At 39.4% G+C, this 15,297-nt stretch overlaps 1 protein-coding gene across 1 annotated transcript in view; it reads right to left on the bottom strand.

Annotated features, from left to right (window-relative positions):
• Positions 1–15,064, bottom strand: part of LOC128736530 (methylcytosine dioxygenase TET) — an 80,247-nt gene extending 65,183 nt beyond the window's left edge. Inside the window, exon 1 of the mRNA XM_053831014.1 lies at positions 14,869–15,064. Within this exon, the coding sequence (XP_053686989.1) occupies positions 14,869–15,064 (196 nt within the window). The remainder of the gene's footprint in view (positions 1–14,868) is intronic.
• Between the last annotated feature and the right edge of the window lie 233 nt (positions 15,065–15,297).

The raw sequence follows: 15,297 nt of genomic DNA, 5'->3' as shown, positions 1-15,297 counted from the left end.
CGTATTCGTTCTAACGAACACTCTTTCGGACTCTCTTTCTTGTTTTGCCAAGCCCAGTGACGAGAATTTGCGAGTGTACATTTAACTATCAGTCACCAGTCGTCGCTTTCGTTTGTCATTGCAACTCAGCAAATTGATGTCAAATCGCTCGCGAGGACCCACACTCTTACTCGCGTGTGTAAGCAAAGGCGCAAGATGAAGAAGTAAAGCAAAATCTGTATCCGCTGGTGATCTTATGTAAAATTTTCCACAGAATCTCGTGGTGCCCACCTCTTTCCTGTTTGCCATCGGGAAGTGCCCCGTTTTACTCATTTCCCCCTATTTTTATTATTTTTTACACTAATTGAGCTATACCAAACAAGTTTTTGAGAAAACAGAACTTAAAAACCTGATATTTTTGTGAAGAAAAAGTCCGCAGAATCGAATAGGATTTTCCATTTAGTTTAGAGCACAATAATTTTTTGGTTGAACTTGCGTTACCAGGCCGACCAAGGTTGGTTCGAATCGGATCAAAACTCACTCACTCCCCATTCATTTGCCGATTCAATACATGCAGATCACGACATGCTTGTATCTTCTTGCGAAAAGAGAACCAAAGACGCAAAAGTATAAGGCGAAAGAACAACACGTGAACCTCTATCGCCGATAAACCTTTGTGTGTGTATCGCTGCTTGCGTGTGTCATATTTGATTCTCTCCGAGTGAACGGATCGGCAATAATTATCGTTTCCCGATACGAGTGAGTGATGAGTCTTGAACTGCCGATCGAATCACTTGGCGATAATGCAGTACAGCGATCGGAAGAAAATTTTATCGCAAGCAGCAAACACAGGAATCCACGAGCGGCGGGTACCTACGCATAATTTTGAATTGATATTGGCAAATAGAAGCCGTATACCACTAGCACAGCTGTGTAAACACTAAGATGGCCGTTATTACATAAAAATGAGCTTGATAATTTTGACGTAGGACTACGTCTTTTAACATAATAGACTTCATTTTAAAATATTTTACTAGGTTTGAAATTGCTATCTTAACGTGTGATTTGCCTTTGCAGGTGGATTTGTATCGAACCGCGTTGGCGGATGCAAAAGAGGAAGAGATAACAATTGTAAAATTTTGAATATTTCTAGTGTGATTTGAGATCACGAATGATGTGATTCGGTTTAGGTCGTAAAGTAGTCATTCCCTCGACGGCAACTTAATCCGGCACGAAACTTCTCATATTTCGCAAAACAATTACAATACAGGCTGCGATTTATGTTCATTGCGGAAGTGCAATTGATGATTTTTATTTACTTTATATGAGCAATCTACCCTTTAAAACTTTAAAAGGACGTAACTAAATACAACTTACCTATACATACTCAGCAATTTATTGTAGAAAGGATCTATCAAAACTCAGAAGTGCTTTAATCATGTTCAAATATAGTAAACCTTTTTGGTTTTTAAAACAATTTTAGATTTGTATTTTTTTCGTTTGGCGTTTAGGTTGGCTTTTTCTGAGGCCCTCTCCTAAAAATCAATTTTCAAATAACTTTGGGACAACCAAATCGATTTTAATGATTTTACTACCAAATAAATGGTTTTGTCATTCTTTATATTTGAATGTCAGTTCAAGTTATATGGAATAAATTGTAAAACGTCAACTAACAGTTGAATTATGTTCCCAAGATGTTTCGAGTTCCATATCAAATAACATGTAAGATGGTATAGCAAAGGTTCCTTTCACCACCAGCTGGATTAAATCCGGTTTTTACACGAATTTCGGAATTTACGTGGATGTGCCCAAAACATCTTTTTTATACGTATCTAGGTTTGAAAATTATAAGGTTTTTTAACGCGAATTTCGAAATTTACGTGGTTTTTACGCAAATTCACGAGTTTTTCTAATCGAATCCAACAAATCCAAGTCCCCTATGTTGCCAAAATCGAAACCGTGCCAAATCGAGACCCTTTTTGGATATGAAAATATTGAATGTAGATGCGTTAGAAATTGACTAAATATTATTAATCAACGATTGCAAGTCCGCCAAGAGTTATCCGTCCGGTGCAAGTAAGTTTTTGGCAACCTGCGATAAGACGTAGTCCTACGGCAATAAAAATATTACTGTTCGTAACATTCATTTTTCGTCATTTAAGGCTTGTATGCGGAAACTGACTGTTATTTAAGCATATTTTTTGAAGTGAAATGTTTTATGTTGCCAAAACGGATTATTTTGTTAGTAAAATCGAGGCACGCCAAAATTAAACTATGCCAAATGTGAAATCCCACTATATAATGGCCCTAAATCCACAGAGGTGGTGATATTGATAACCAGAATAACAGTGTATCAACGCAACTGAGTACGCAGAGCGGTTTTATAAACGTGCAGGGCCATTCAAATCTTTGCTTTCCACGCGCTACCTCGTTCTTAAATTTCAAACCTTGCTAAACATCTGTTTAATTCAGCCATAATATTTTTTGCAAGCATTTTAATCAACAGCAAGTTGCTGCCTTGTATTTATATTAAAACAATATCAGACATCACTATATCCTCCATTCGCCAACACAATTGCAACAAAAATATTCATAACCGAAAAATCTTACATTTTTTTCCAAGCGAAAAAAGAACGATAATCATCCAATGATCGCAATCCTTTCTCATCTGCGAAAATTATCGCCTGGCGATCCTTTTCCGTGATATTTACACACAGAGCGAATCACGAGAGAGTGAATCGCATTCCCCATGGCGCGTATACGTTTAGGATACAATACAGAGAGAATTAACTCACAGGATTGCCGATTGTGCTCACACACGGAGCAGCATCGTACGATGAATATAGCAATACATTGATAGACGATGTCGTTTCATATACCGAGAAAAAGTTGAATGCCACTCACAGTTTTCTCGCGGATCACCAACCCTGAGGCCGACCATATCAACTCGGGAACTCAACCAATAAAATTAATGTGCTCTAAACTAAATGGGGTAAACCCTATTCGACTTTTTTACTCAAAAATTTCTGATTTTTAGGTTTTATTTTCTCGAAGTCTAGCTTGGTATAGTCCATTAACTGTGAAAAAATGTCAAAAATAGGGAAATATAAGCAAAATGGGGCACTTCCCGATGGCAAACAGGAAAGGGGTGGAAACCACGAGATTTTCCGGAAAATTTTCCATAAGATCACCTATATTTTATCAGCCTGCAGGTCGTACCTTAATTGCGTCTGTTTTTTCGCTCGTTTTTGCCCATAGTGCAGCGGTTGTTTGCCGTACATTTGCGTCAGTGGAGTAAGCGTTGGATTACACCACACACAATAGATCGCCCAAAAAGGTCGTAAAGATTGACTTTCCTGCAAAAAAGATGCTATGCTTCTCACACTCGCTGGTGCAAGAGTGACCATCGGTTGCTTTTCGCTCGATTTGCAATATTGATTTTACCAGTTGTGTCTTTAGCGCTGAAGAAAGGTCTATAATTTTGTTTCAAAACTAAGAAAAAAGCAAATCGTTATCAAATTTTAAATCATGTTTTGGCTTAAATGGAAGTTTTACCGTCATTTGTGCTTCATTTGAAGGATTGAGATTTGTATTAACGGGAAATTAGCAGTCATTAACTTTTCGTTAGAAATTTTCAAATTCATTTTTCATTTTTACCCATTTTCAGAAGCAGTTTTTGGGCCGAAAACAGGGGCTCTGTGTTTAAAAATGTATTCACTGCATTCTTCTTGCCAATCTGAACATAGCGAATATATTTTCAGGAATAAACTTTTTATTTCAAACAAAAAAACTGCTTTTGAAATTCTTCGTTTTTTTTTGTTGTTGTTTTGCCGTTGCTTTTTGATGTCTTTTCGTCACTTTGTTGTCATCATTTCGTTGCACTATTTGTTTCTAAACAACAAAAATGTTGTCTTTTTACTGCCTTTTTATGGTTCTTTCGTCGTATTTCTATCGTACATTCGCCATTTTTCGACGTCTTTTTTGCATGTTTTGTCCTTTAAGCATCTTTTATTTTTTGTCATATTTTTGTTTTTTTTTTGTCGCTGTTTGGTCGGTTTTTTGTCGTCTTTCCATCGTATTTTTAGTCATTTTTGCGCCATATCTTTGTTGTCCTTTACTGGTATTTAAGTAATCTTTGGCAGTACTTTCTGAAGGATGAAATGTTCAACAGTTTTCAATTATCGCGTGAAAAGAATAAAGCTAAATTATGCAAATAGCATAAGTATTCCAGATCAGTGCTCGAAAAAATTGACAACTCTGTATTGCTTATTGCAAGGAAAATTGTACCATCCAAAGTGCGATATCGCTCATAAAAGTGCTATTTTGCATTAAATCGTTTCGGTATCTTCGGCGCACTTTTTCGTTATATTCCAAGCAATAAGTGCGCCGAAGAGACCGAAACGATTTAATGCAAAACAGCACTTTTATGAGCGATATCGCACTTTGGATGGTACAATTTTCCTTGCAATTGACAATATGAAGGTAAAACTATATGCATTTTATATTCAATGCATATAGTTTTACCTTCGGTGGTATTCTTTTATCTGTCAGTCCATGGACATGACCATGTTTATCTGTCTCAGTTTTTTACCCTTTAATAGAAATCATTCATGAATTGCAGTGCTGAATGATTGCTCGTCTAACTTGTCAGTCAATATTCGACAAAGACACTGTAAAATCTCTAGTCTGAGTAAACGGGGGCAGGTATGTTGCATTACTCTACGGAATCAGTCCTAACACAAAGGGTCAAGAATCGAAAATGGTTTTTTTTTGTATGTCAGATGGGCATTGGGTTAAAAGGCCATTGTGACAGTCTGCGCAAATGGTTAGTCTCAACTCTAGTACTGCAGCTCGCAAACAGCTCCATCCTATTTATTGAAGCTATTTGCAGAATCGAACGAACGAGATCGTAAAATAAAAATAAAATAAGAAAGAGTAAGGATCTCGAAAACCGCTGATAGTTCTTATGATGAAACCTGAGTTCTAAAACTCCAAGATCTTTAACCATTTTTGATGAGTGATTTCTTGTGCGTGAAGAAAATTACTCACACAACATTTGTGTTCACTGGTATTAACTGATTCCAGTTTTCAAACAGCTTCTACTGCAATTACCTACAGTCTTTTATTGATTTGAAAATAATAAAGTCCTAAAGGTCATCGGTATGGACGACGTACTAAGCAAACAAACATACTTAAAAGAAATTCAGAATAGTAAGAATCCCACGATGCTTCCCTGAAGCACTTTAGAATTGTAGAAATTGTAGTTAATTCTAGTTAATTTCAGCAAAAGAAATTAATTGTTGAAATGAAATTATTGTATATCTAAACGCAGCACTTTTAAGCGAATTATTATGTACTCTTACAGCCGACTGCGTTCATCGATAAAGAAGAGTCAAGTCTTTAAAATATGTTTATGCCCAAGAGTATGCCTTTCTTTGCACGTTGCTGACTAAAAAAATAGCAACAAATCTATACCAGGTTCATACCAGGTTCATACCAGGTTTTCAAGGTTTCCCTTTTTCAAGGGAAATTTATCTTTGGCGTTTAGATAGTAGATGTTCAGCTGACGTAGGTAAATGTTGATTTAAATATTGAGCTCGCTGGATACCTTCCAGCACTAACTGCAGCCCGTCAAGAGGAGACTTTTGCAAAAAAGTCTCTGATTGAAATAGAGATGATTCCTCCTCAGAGTAAAAAAAGAGAAGAGAAAAATTCACACTTTACTCAGGTGCGATTTATGCTGCTCCGTTTTGTTTGAACTTTTCTCTTTTTTGCTGATCGCGATTGCTCAGTGACCTGCTCATTGTTCTTCTCATTGACTAATAAACTGAGCAACAAAGTGTTAATACACGTTTTGGCTGGCCATGAATTCTCGCAGTGGCAACAGTGCAAAAAATGTTGCAAATGACGATAGTGGATGATAGATATGGCAACAATGTAATTCCCGTGCCGTAGCTTGCTGCAGTACGAGCGATTTCGAAAGTTTCTCATTTTTCGCACAATGAGAAGCTAAAGTTTGTTTATATTTCTCTTTATTTTTGGTCTGTTACTCATTGCGTGGATGTATTTCTTATTTGTGGCAGCAGTTCTGCTCATTGTGTTGAATGAAAAAAGTTGCACTTTTTGCACAATGAGTGTGGAAATGGCAAGCCTGATCTCAATAATGCCTGTGGAACTCTTATGATGTAAAAAATGGTCCCAAATCAAAGGCATTCTATCCTAATTTTCATTCCAAAGCAGATTTCTTGATATTTTCTTGATTTTTTGACCAAACAAAACGAAATGTGCCCTTATTTCCTCTGTATAACAACCAATATCTTTAGATTTCGCTGAGCTAGCTTCATTTTCTTTCTTCAAAAGAAAAAATATTTCATGAAACTTCTTAAAGCTTGCTGCTAAATCGCTGCCACTCGTATGTTTCTTAAGGTTTTGGCCAGATAAAAAATATTTTACACTAATTTTTTCGACGTAAATCGAGAAATACAGGCGGACTCGATTATCCGGGCGAAAAAAAACACATGTTCAACGAAAAACCTATTTAAAAAAAATTCACCCGGATAATCGAGACCGGCCTGTATTGCCATAATTAAGCGCCATGTCGCCAGATGCCACATGAAAAGTTCGGTTTTATCCCAACGGAATCCAGAGATATTGATCTTCCCATCTCTGTATGCAGACCAAAGAAGGGTAAAACGTCCTTCAGTTGGTTACAATTGCTAGAAACAGTGCCGAAAAGATCGCCATACCTATAATTGAAATCCTTCCACACTTAAAAAAAAGTACCGAGTTCGGTAAAATATCGTAAATTTTACCGAACTCTGAGCAGCAGAACGTTCGGTAAAAATTTTTTATGATGCCAAACATTACTAATGATCCGTAAACGTCGATTGGTACCATCGAATTTTACCGAACGTTCGGCTGCTCAGAGTTCGGTAAAAAAAATTTAAGTGTGTACAAAGATATGATTCTTTTCACATTAAAAGATCAAATCCAGTTCAACGGCATTTGAAGATATTGAATTAAAGATAATAACTTTCGAAAAATCCTCACTGTGTTGTGGTAGACATAGGGCAAGGAACCAATCTTAAGCAGTCTAAGCGGATCACTGATTGTTTTACCTTATTTCAAGCGAAAGATTGACGGAGTGGGGGATATCAGCATACCAATCTTGTTGTTAACTTTAGTTTTTCAAACAGTTACCACCGAAAGTGTCTATTACTAAGCTTAACTTCTGATTTTTTACATTAAAAATTGAAGCATTGGGACTGACTTTAATCAGGCGGAACGCATTTTAATCACCAAGGTGCTTTCTTAAGCAGTCCTGAATTTTATTATGAGTTTCATTGAAAGTTATTCACCGCGCTACTCAAAAGTGAAGTGCTCTTTCCTGGTCGATTTTGATATTAGTGAAAGAAATTACACAGAAGTCATAAAGTTTTAGTCATTTTTGGCGACACAGTTATGTGAACAACCTGTTTGTTTACAACATTCTGGCAATAGTTCTAGCACGGTGTTTGCTTCAAGCGCGGTGTTTCCTTTAGCCCGCGTTTAACTTTGGGCAAACCTCCCAATACTGATCTATTGCAAACTTGTCCCAGATTATAAAGCTGGTGACCATAACGTGAGTGCTCGTATGTCTATTACAATATGGTGTGTGAACATTGAGTGCTTGACTTTTAGAAATGCTGTAATCAGTGTTCAAAGTAGCGAGATGGAAATTCTCTGTAGCAGCTGAAAAAATGTAAATTTTTTGACAATAATTTTTAATTCATGTTTCTTGTCGAAAACACAGTAAATTGTAATTACATCTATGTTGAGTGATTCAAGATGATGTTCTTATCGAAAGATGCTGCAAATGTAAAAAAATACTGCATTTTGGGCTAATTTATTTTCAACTGGATTAAATATTAAAATTTGTAATTCGAAAAAAACCTGAAGCTTTAGTTTATGTTAACGTTTAATATGAGCAGAATTGGTGCTCATAATAGTCAAACACAGCAGTCAAAAAACCATCAAATTTTAAGGTAAACACTAGTCGTCATTCACATTCTTTTAATTTAACGTAACTTGTTTACTTGTCATTGACTTTCTCAGAGTAAGCACAGCAACGATATGACGAAATGACGTCGTCAAACAAATGTCATATTTCCGAGTACCTCACCTACACAGTAAAATTACATACAAGCTGCTTAGTCAAACACAAAAATGTAATTCACCGCTCAATTTCTACCAGGTTCGGTGACATTTCCAAGCTGACGTGAAGACTGGAGCTGGAGTCTCGTTAAAAACCAAACTGCAAAAATATGAAGTAGACAGTATGAGTGAATTATCCGAACTATAGCAGCCGAAGTAAGACAAGTTAAGTAAAAACCTCACAAAACCGACCGGAAAACGAAAATAATGACTAAATGCCCTAATGACCGCTTGCTCACATACAGTACGGTTCGTTGGCATGGGGGAGGGATGAAGAGCGGTGGCTGTTAGCAGGCTGACACTGACAACAAAAAAAGCGCAATGAAATGTGTATCACACTACAAGCCGAAATAGTTCGTTGTTCGTCGTTGAACGAAATGATGAACGAAAGCTTGTTGAACCGGAAGTTTCTGAGTACCGAAGTGGGTATATTTGTCTCGGCGGTTCTTTAATTTACTCGGAATCAGACGCACAGTACTCATATGTGTGGTGCGCGCCTGGCCCAAAAGAAAGATTGACTAAAATAACTGCCAGACTTGATGACGAACCATTTGTTGTGTTGTCTTGTGACTTGTGAATTTTTTTTTCAGTCTGAGAGCTGGCCGGTTTGCCTAGATTTTGTTTACTTCTGTTTAGGGAAAACTCGCCTAGTGTTATGATTTTCTTCTTTCTAAGAAAATTTTTTCGGTCTAACTTGGAACCTCCGATGACTGATCAGTAAAGGACCACACACACAGAATTGTGTGTCAACGCGTCCGTCAGAGCATTATTTTGACAGTTTTCCCAGGGGTTCAACTGCCAAATTGACACTCACGGATGCGTTGACGTAGAGTTTTGTTTGGTTTGGTCTTTAGTATTTTCACTTCCCATATGAAGACTAAGGTTTAATAGTTGTACTACAATGGTTACTTTAATTGGAAGTTATCTAAAAATATGTCATAAAAAAGACTTCTCCGGAGGAAGAACATCAATAAAAAATAACTAGACGTGTAAATAAAAAGTTCTACGATACTCTTAATGTTCAATCCAGTATAAAACACATTTACATTAATGATTTCCACGCCAGTTTTTATGTGATTTTTATTCATCCAATGTAAATTTTAAAACGACTACTATCTTGTTCGAATAATGCATAGACTGCGGTTTGTGAGTGCATTTTTTGCATTTCATTGCTTCTCGCGGTCCGGCCCGGTCCGGACAAGAACACGAACTCGGCGCAGCCAGCAGCAAACCCGCGGCACCGTAAAAACACTTCCCCCCATCATATTCATCTGGATGATGACGATCGAACGCGGCTGATAAGACCGCCGGGGTATTCAGTTTTATGACAAACCCGGTGCCTAATACAGATATACAAAACGCTGCAAAAAGCTGCAGGAAGAAGAAAAAAAACCTGCCGAACCTGGCGATGATAATCTCTGCAAAAAGTGCCAAATTTATGACCCCGGCACAAGTTAATGTCTGTATACTAGTCGGCCCGGTAATAAGCAGCAGCTTCCCACGGTTTGTCGCCGATTTACGACTGTGTCAGTGAGGAATATTAATCTGTCAGTTTTGATGAAAATCTACGCGGTTCACTAATTAGACATTTAAAAAATAGTACGTCCTCCACACTAGTCCACTGGCACTGGCCCGGGAACCGGCCGGCGGAGTGTGGTAAAATTATTGAAACATAAGTGACACTTGTACCCGCCAGAATCGAAAGATTAACGACATTTCAATTCAGTGAGCGGCAATAAAAGTAATTAAATGAGTCATTAATTTGTTTTTACTATCAAATTTTATGCTCCTAGTCATTTGAGTCTCGATAGGGGGTCATACATAAAATGACAAATACCCGGCAGAAACAGTTCTGCTGCTAGTTGTGATGACGGAGACTTCAAGTGTGGTACTCATTACGATGTGGAAGGATCCGATCGTTTCGTTTCGAGTGAATGATAGAGCAAGGGAGAAGCGAAAGAAACAAATCATAATAAATCCTTCCAGCCGCCCTTCTTCCATTCTTCCTCGGGCGTAGGTACCTCTACTAGCCAGCGAGTTTCAGAGCCCGACTATCATCCGGGCGTTACTTCACGTAAATGTACGGTTGAAATGTATAAATCATTTTGATTAAAACATATAAATCACCACCGCCAGCAGCCAACCCGGAGAGGAGCCGCGCGCGCTCGGTATCATCATCATCATCATCATCATCATCGCATCAGTGTGAAAAAATCACCCAAAGCCAAAAACGGCTAAACCAGTCGGCTATGGAGAAAGATGAGACAAAAAAAAAGAAGAGACCCCTATCGGAATTTCAAAATATCAATAAATTCCCACATTTTTTTCTCTCTCCTGTCCTGTCTCGCCGGCTTCCTACCCCTTCTTTGTCTTGCTCCGGTTTCTCTACTGTCTCGTTCGTTTCGTTTCGGTGACTCGATCAGACAGTTCACCTTTTTTTCGGTGTATTTTCTTGAAAATTTATTCCATCCAGACATTTATTATCATTGGATCGCGGACGACGTCTCCGGCGACGACTTTTCCACGACTGAATGCATTTTTCCTCAACCCTCAACTCCGCAGCTTTAGCTCCTCCTCCTCCTCGCTGCCCACCCTGCTGGTCAGGGTTTGCAAATTCACGCTCTCTCCTTTGTGCTCGGTATTCGCATCTCACGCGCGCACGCTCAGGCTCAGGCTCAGACTCAGGCTCGCTGGCTGTGCCTTAGCCGAAGCTTGCCTTGTTGTTATTATCATTTTTATGTTTTATTTAACATAATTAAATATTTCGCTATCTTGATTATCATTTAATTTTTCTGTGCTTTTCTTTTCGCTTCCATTCGCATTGTGCAATGCATCGGCTTCGTCGACTTCGGGGCTGTGCACAGCCAAATTCTTCGCTCGAAAGCGAAAACGCGCACAGAATTTTTTCGGCGTTTTCTTGCTAATGGCAGTATTCGACGATAACAACAATTCCGGCGTTATCTCGTCTGTCGGAATTTCTCTTTCGCCGCCAGTCCTGGACACTGGAGATTTTCGCTCGAAACTAATTGAATATGTTTGTTCTGACTTCCCCTGGCTTATCGCTTTGACCGTTTTTTTCTGTTGTTGTTATTGTCTTTTGTTTGTGCCGTTTCGTTTTACGACCACTGCCTGCCAGCTCGCACTGCTCGATGCATTTTCTTTCTATGTTTAAAATTTTAATCAGACTGAGTGTAATAATAAATTTTCCCTCAATGCGGTACGAAGAAAATCTTTCGTCTAGCGACCAAGAGACGAGACAGCCAGCCAGCAGTGGGACTCACAGAATAACAACATCAAGAAACGACAAAAAAATCAACGTAAATCACTCACCACCACCAGCAGTGAAGCAATTCAGCGAATAAACACGGGAAAATAAACAAAGAAAACCAGAAATGTACATAAAATGCACGCTCACACTGTTCGAGAACAATGCATACATACACACAGAGGTTCACGTAAGCCCCTCCGCCACCACCGCACTCACGCGTGCAACTACAAATACACAGCCCACCACTAGCGATGACGATGACGACGACGACGACGACTCGAGAAGGGAACCCTTTCACGCGAAACGCGTTCGCATCGCTGCCGTACATACACACACACATACACCCATACACCCGCGCGCAGATGGCGACTCAAAGGAAACTCGTAATTTCAACCGAAAACTGGTTTTTGTATGACTTTTTTTCAACTTACAAAAACTCTCGACTTCAACTTCTTCTGAAGCTTTTCCCATTCGACGACGACGACGACTTGAGGCTACGAGATATACCCGGAGAAGCCCGATCGAAGGCGGCCGCCGGGGGTCAGAAAATTGTCATTTGACACGAGTTTTCATTTATTTTTTGTCATTACATTTTTCGCATTACCATAATCGTGTGCTGCCCAACCAGGGTCTGTCGGTGTGGTGTTGAAATTGGGAAGACGGGACAAGAGAGACGGGCAATTCAGCACCCGCTTCCTGTTGCTGATGCTGCTGCTGGTGGTGGTGGCGATAATCGTCCACCACCCCCCACCAACAGGCAACCTCCCAGCGCCAGCTGCGCTGGCTCGCTGGATGGCCACTTTTCACTTTCTCCACACTAGCTGGAGCTGCCAGCCACCGGCCGTCGGAGAGGGGGATGATGTCGGTACGATAGATGTCATTTAAATCAATTGCGGTAATGGCGATCCGTGGTATGACTTTATAGGCTAGAATGGTACAGCTAATGGTGATTCAGCTTGCTGGCAGTGCAGTTTGCAAGATAAGATAACGCTAATCGCGGGGTTGCTTTCCTAGTTTATGGCTTTCGATAGAGAACACGGATAGTGCACGACACGTGTTTGGGAAAGTAAGCAGCTTGAGCTTGGCAATCAGCTAGTTTGCTACAATGATAAAGCGCAGTTGAACCTTTGTCTAAAGTTTATCAGAGCAGCATTGAGGAAAAAATAAAACTTAAATGTCAATCGAAGTGACCTATTTTACCCCCGGTAAGGTTTATTCGCCGTTACACCCACGCACCAAGAGAGTATCAAGTGGACACCTGTGCAAAGATTGCCAGTTTCAATGGAAACGGGTGTCATTCAACTCTGAAAAGATGAAACGAAGACTGGAAAAGGTGCACTGATGACGATTTAAACATCACAACTCAAGCTGCTGCTGTTGACTTTGCAAGAAAGAAACGGCCGTGCACCAACAGCAACCAATTGACGGACTCGAACGTCAAAAGAAACGATCCTCTAACGGAGCGGCGGCGTATAATGTAGTGTACTTTTCACCCTTGAAGTAACACTTTAAACCTTAGATATATGAGAATCGATTAAAATAGTTCTCACTTAACAAAGCAACCGACAGCCTAAGGTCGGCTTAAACTAGCTGATTTGATGGTCTTACATTGGCCGCCATCTTAGAAAATTAGATTTTCGCTGTGGCTAGCGAACCAATAATAGCGAGTTCATGAATTTACCTGGTTCAGTTTGATTAATAATCAGTTTTAATCGAACTTCTGTTACAGTGTTCATAAATTAACCGAGAATTCATCCGGATTCAGCTGAAAGTGTTTATTTTGAAGTACAGATTATTCTTACAATTACGATTTAAGAATCGGTCTGTCAAAATTCGTCTATTGTTCATAAATTTCGCGTTACATTTAGCTCCAACTTAGGTTAATTTATGAATTCGCCAGAAGACTATCAGATATAGTCACCCTATTGGTATCTCTATATTGAGCTGCAATAAGTGACAGCGTGAGGATGTCTCGGGCTCAAATTTTGACAGCGTGTCCAAATCAGATGTATGCGGCGAAAACATGGTTGCCTGCCGATGAGGTGGATATAATAGTTAGAAGAGTCAGCCTAGAACTGTTGTTCTGGCGACACTGCTAACTCAGCGCAGCAGTCGCGAGTGGACAAACACACCCTCAAAACCGTGGCTGACAACAAAGACGCGACGACGGTATGAGAAATATGTCACTATAATCCATTTGTAAACAAACAAGTAGTAAAAAAGTTGTCGTAGTTATCGTAAGTTATTGTAGAAGCAAGATTGTGCAGAGGTGATGAATTAAAAGCGAAAATCATTTGCCACGCGTTTTTTCAGAAGTACAGAAGTAAAGTTATAAAGATAGATAGTTTGGAAAAGTCAAATTTAGAGAGAATAGTTGCAATGGTGATGGAAAAGCGGATTGTGGAGTCGGTTTCGTAGTGTTGGGAAACCAAAAGCACCAGTTAGGTGGAGATCCGTAGTACGCATATGCGTGTTAAGAATTAAGGGTAAGTTCGGGGTAAGTAAGGGGGGTTGTGGCAGCATATTAGAGGATTTGTCTGTAATGTGTAATGTGCGTTAGACAGTCGCCGGTAGCAAGTAACCGGCATAGAGAGAAAGTGGGAGTCGTATGACAGTTTCCCGTATAAATTATTAAAGATAGCTAATTTTTGAGTGACAACTACTTGCTTCTGGCGCTAGTGGACAATTTAATGTATATTACCGCCAGAAGCAAGGTATTATCTCTGCAAAACTAGCTATCTTGAATGATCCACTGTTCAGGATGGCTGATAAATTTATCAGAAAATTTAACAAACCAGGCAAAAAGTACAAATCCGGCTTCATACGTCGGAAAACCGGCCTTTTTGCCGGATTGACCGACCACCGGCTTTGCAAGTGAAAAACCGGCCACTTGGCAACCCTATCACTGCACTTTTCTTGCCAATCTGAACACAGCGAATATATTTTCATGAACAAGATACGACATTTCACCCTAAGGAGTAATGAGTTGTCTTCGATTCTGTAAATTTCAAAAGCAGTTTTTTTTTGTTTGAAACAAAAATTCACTTCATGAAAATATATTCTCTGTTTTCAGATTGGCAAAAAGAATGCAGTGAATACATTTTCAAAAACAGAACCCTTGGGCCCAAAAACTGGTCCCGAAATTGGGCTTTCCGACGAAAAGTTAATTACTGCTCATTTCCCTTTAAGGATAAATTCTATGGACGGCTCGAGCGGACCTACGTAAAGTAAATCACGACGTGAAAATTGGTATCGGAGATGGAAATGTGCAGATTGGGAGGGAGGAATTCTTTCGTCCTGGCATTGGAAAACATAGCTTTTGTCTATCTACCAGTGACAGCGGTCTGAGGCTCTTAAACTTTGCCAATGTAAGAGGAAAAGCCATCTGGAGCTCCTATTTTCCACGTCTGAACATTCGGAAACCCTACCGGAGGCATCCAAATCTCCCAGTTCGATCATGTCCTGATTGACGGCCGACACTTTTCGGATGACATCGATGTCTACGGTCTTTTCGAGGACCGAATCTGACCAGGTTGTCGAACGCGGCGAAGGCTCGCACTGAGCGGAAGCTTCGTTTAAACATTCAGCGGTCGAATCTTTGTTTTGCCGTCTTTCATTTTTCATTTTCCGTCGTTTGGTTTTTGCATCTTTTGTCTTTAATTTTTCGTATTTTTTATTACGTCTACTCCGTTGCCTTTTTCTGTCGTATTCTTGTCGTCTTTTTGTTATTGTTTCAACATCTGTTAGTTGTTTTTTGTTCTTTTTAATATTTGGCTCTTTGACTTCTTTACATCGTCTTCTTGTCATTTTTTATCGTCTTTTGTGGCATTTTCGGTTGCTCTTGATGGTGCCGTCTT

Source organism: Sabethes cyaneus, chromosome 2 (genome assembly GCF_943734655.1).
Source record: "Sabethes cyaneus chromosome 2, idSabCyanKW18_F2, whole genome shotgun sequence".
Classification (NCBI taxonomy): domain Eukaryota; kingdom Metazoa; phylum Arthropoda; class Insecta; order Diptera; family Culicidae; genus Sabethes; species Sabethes cyaneus.
This window is presented reverse-complemented; position numbering and strand designations above follow the sequence as displayed.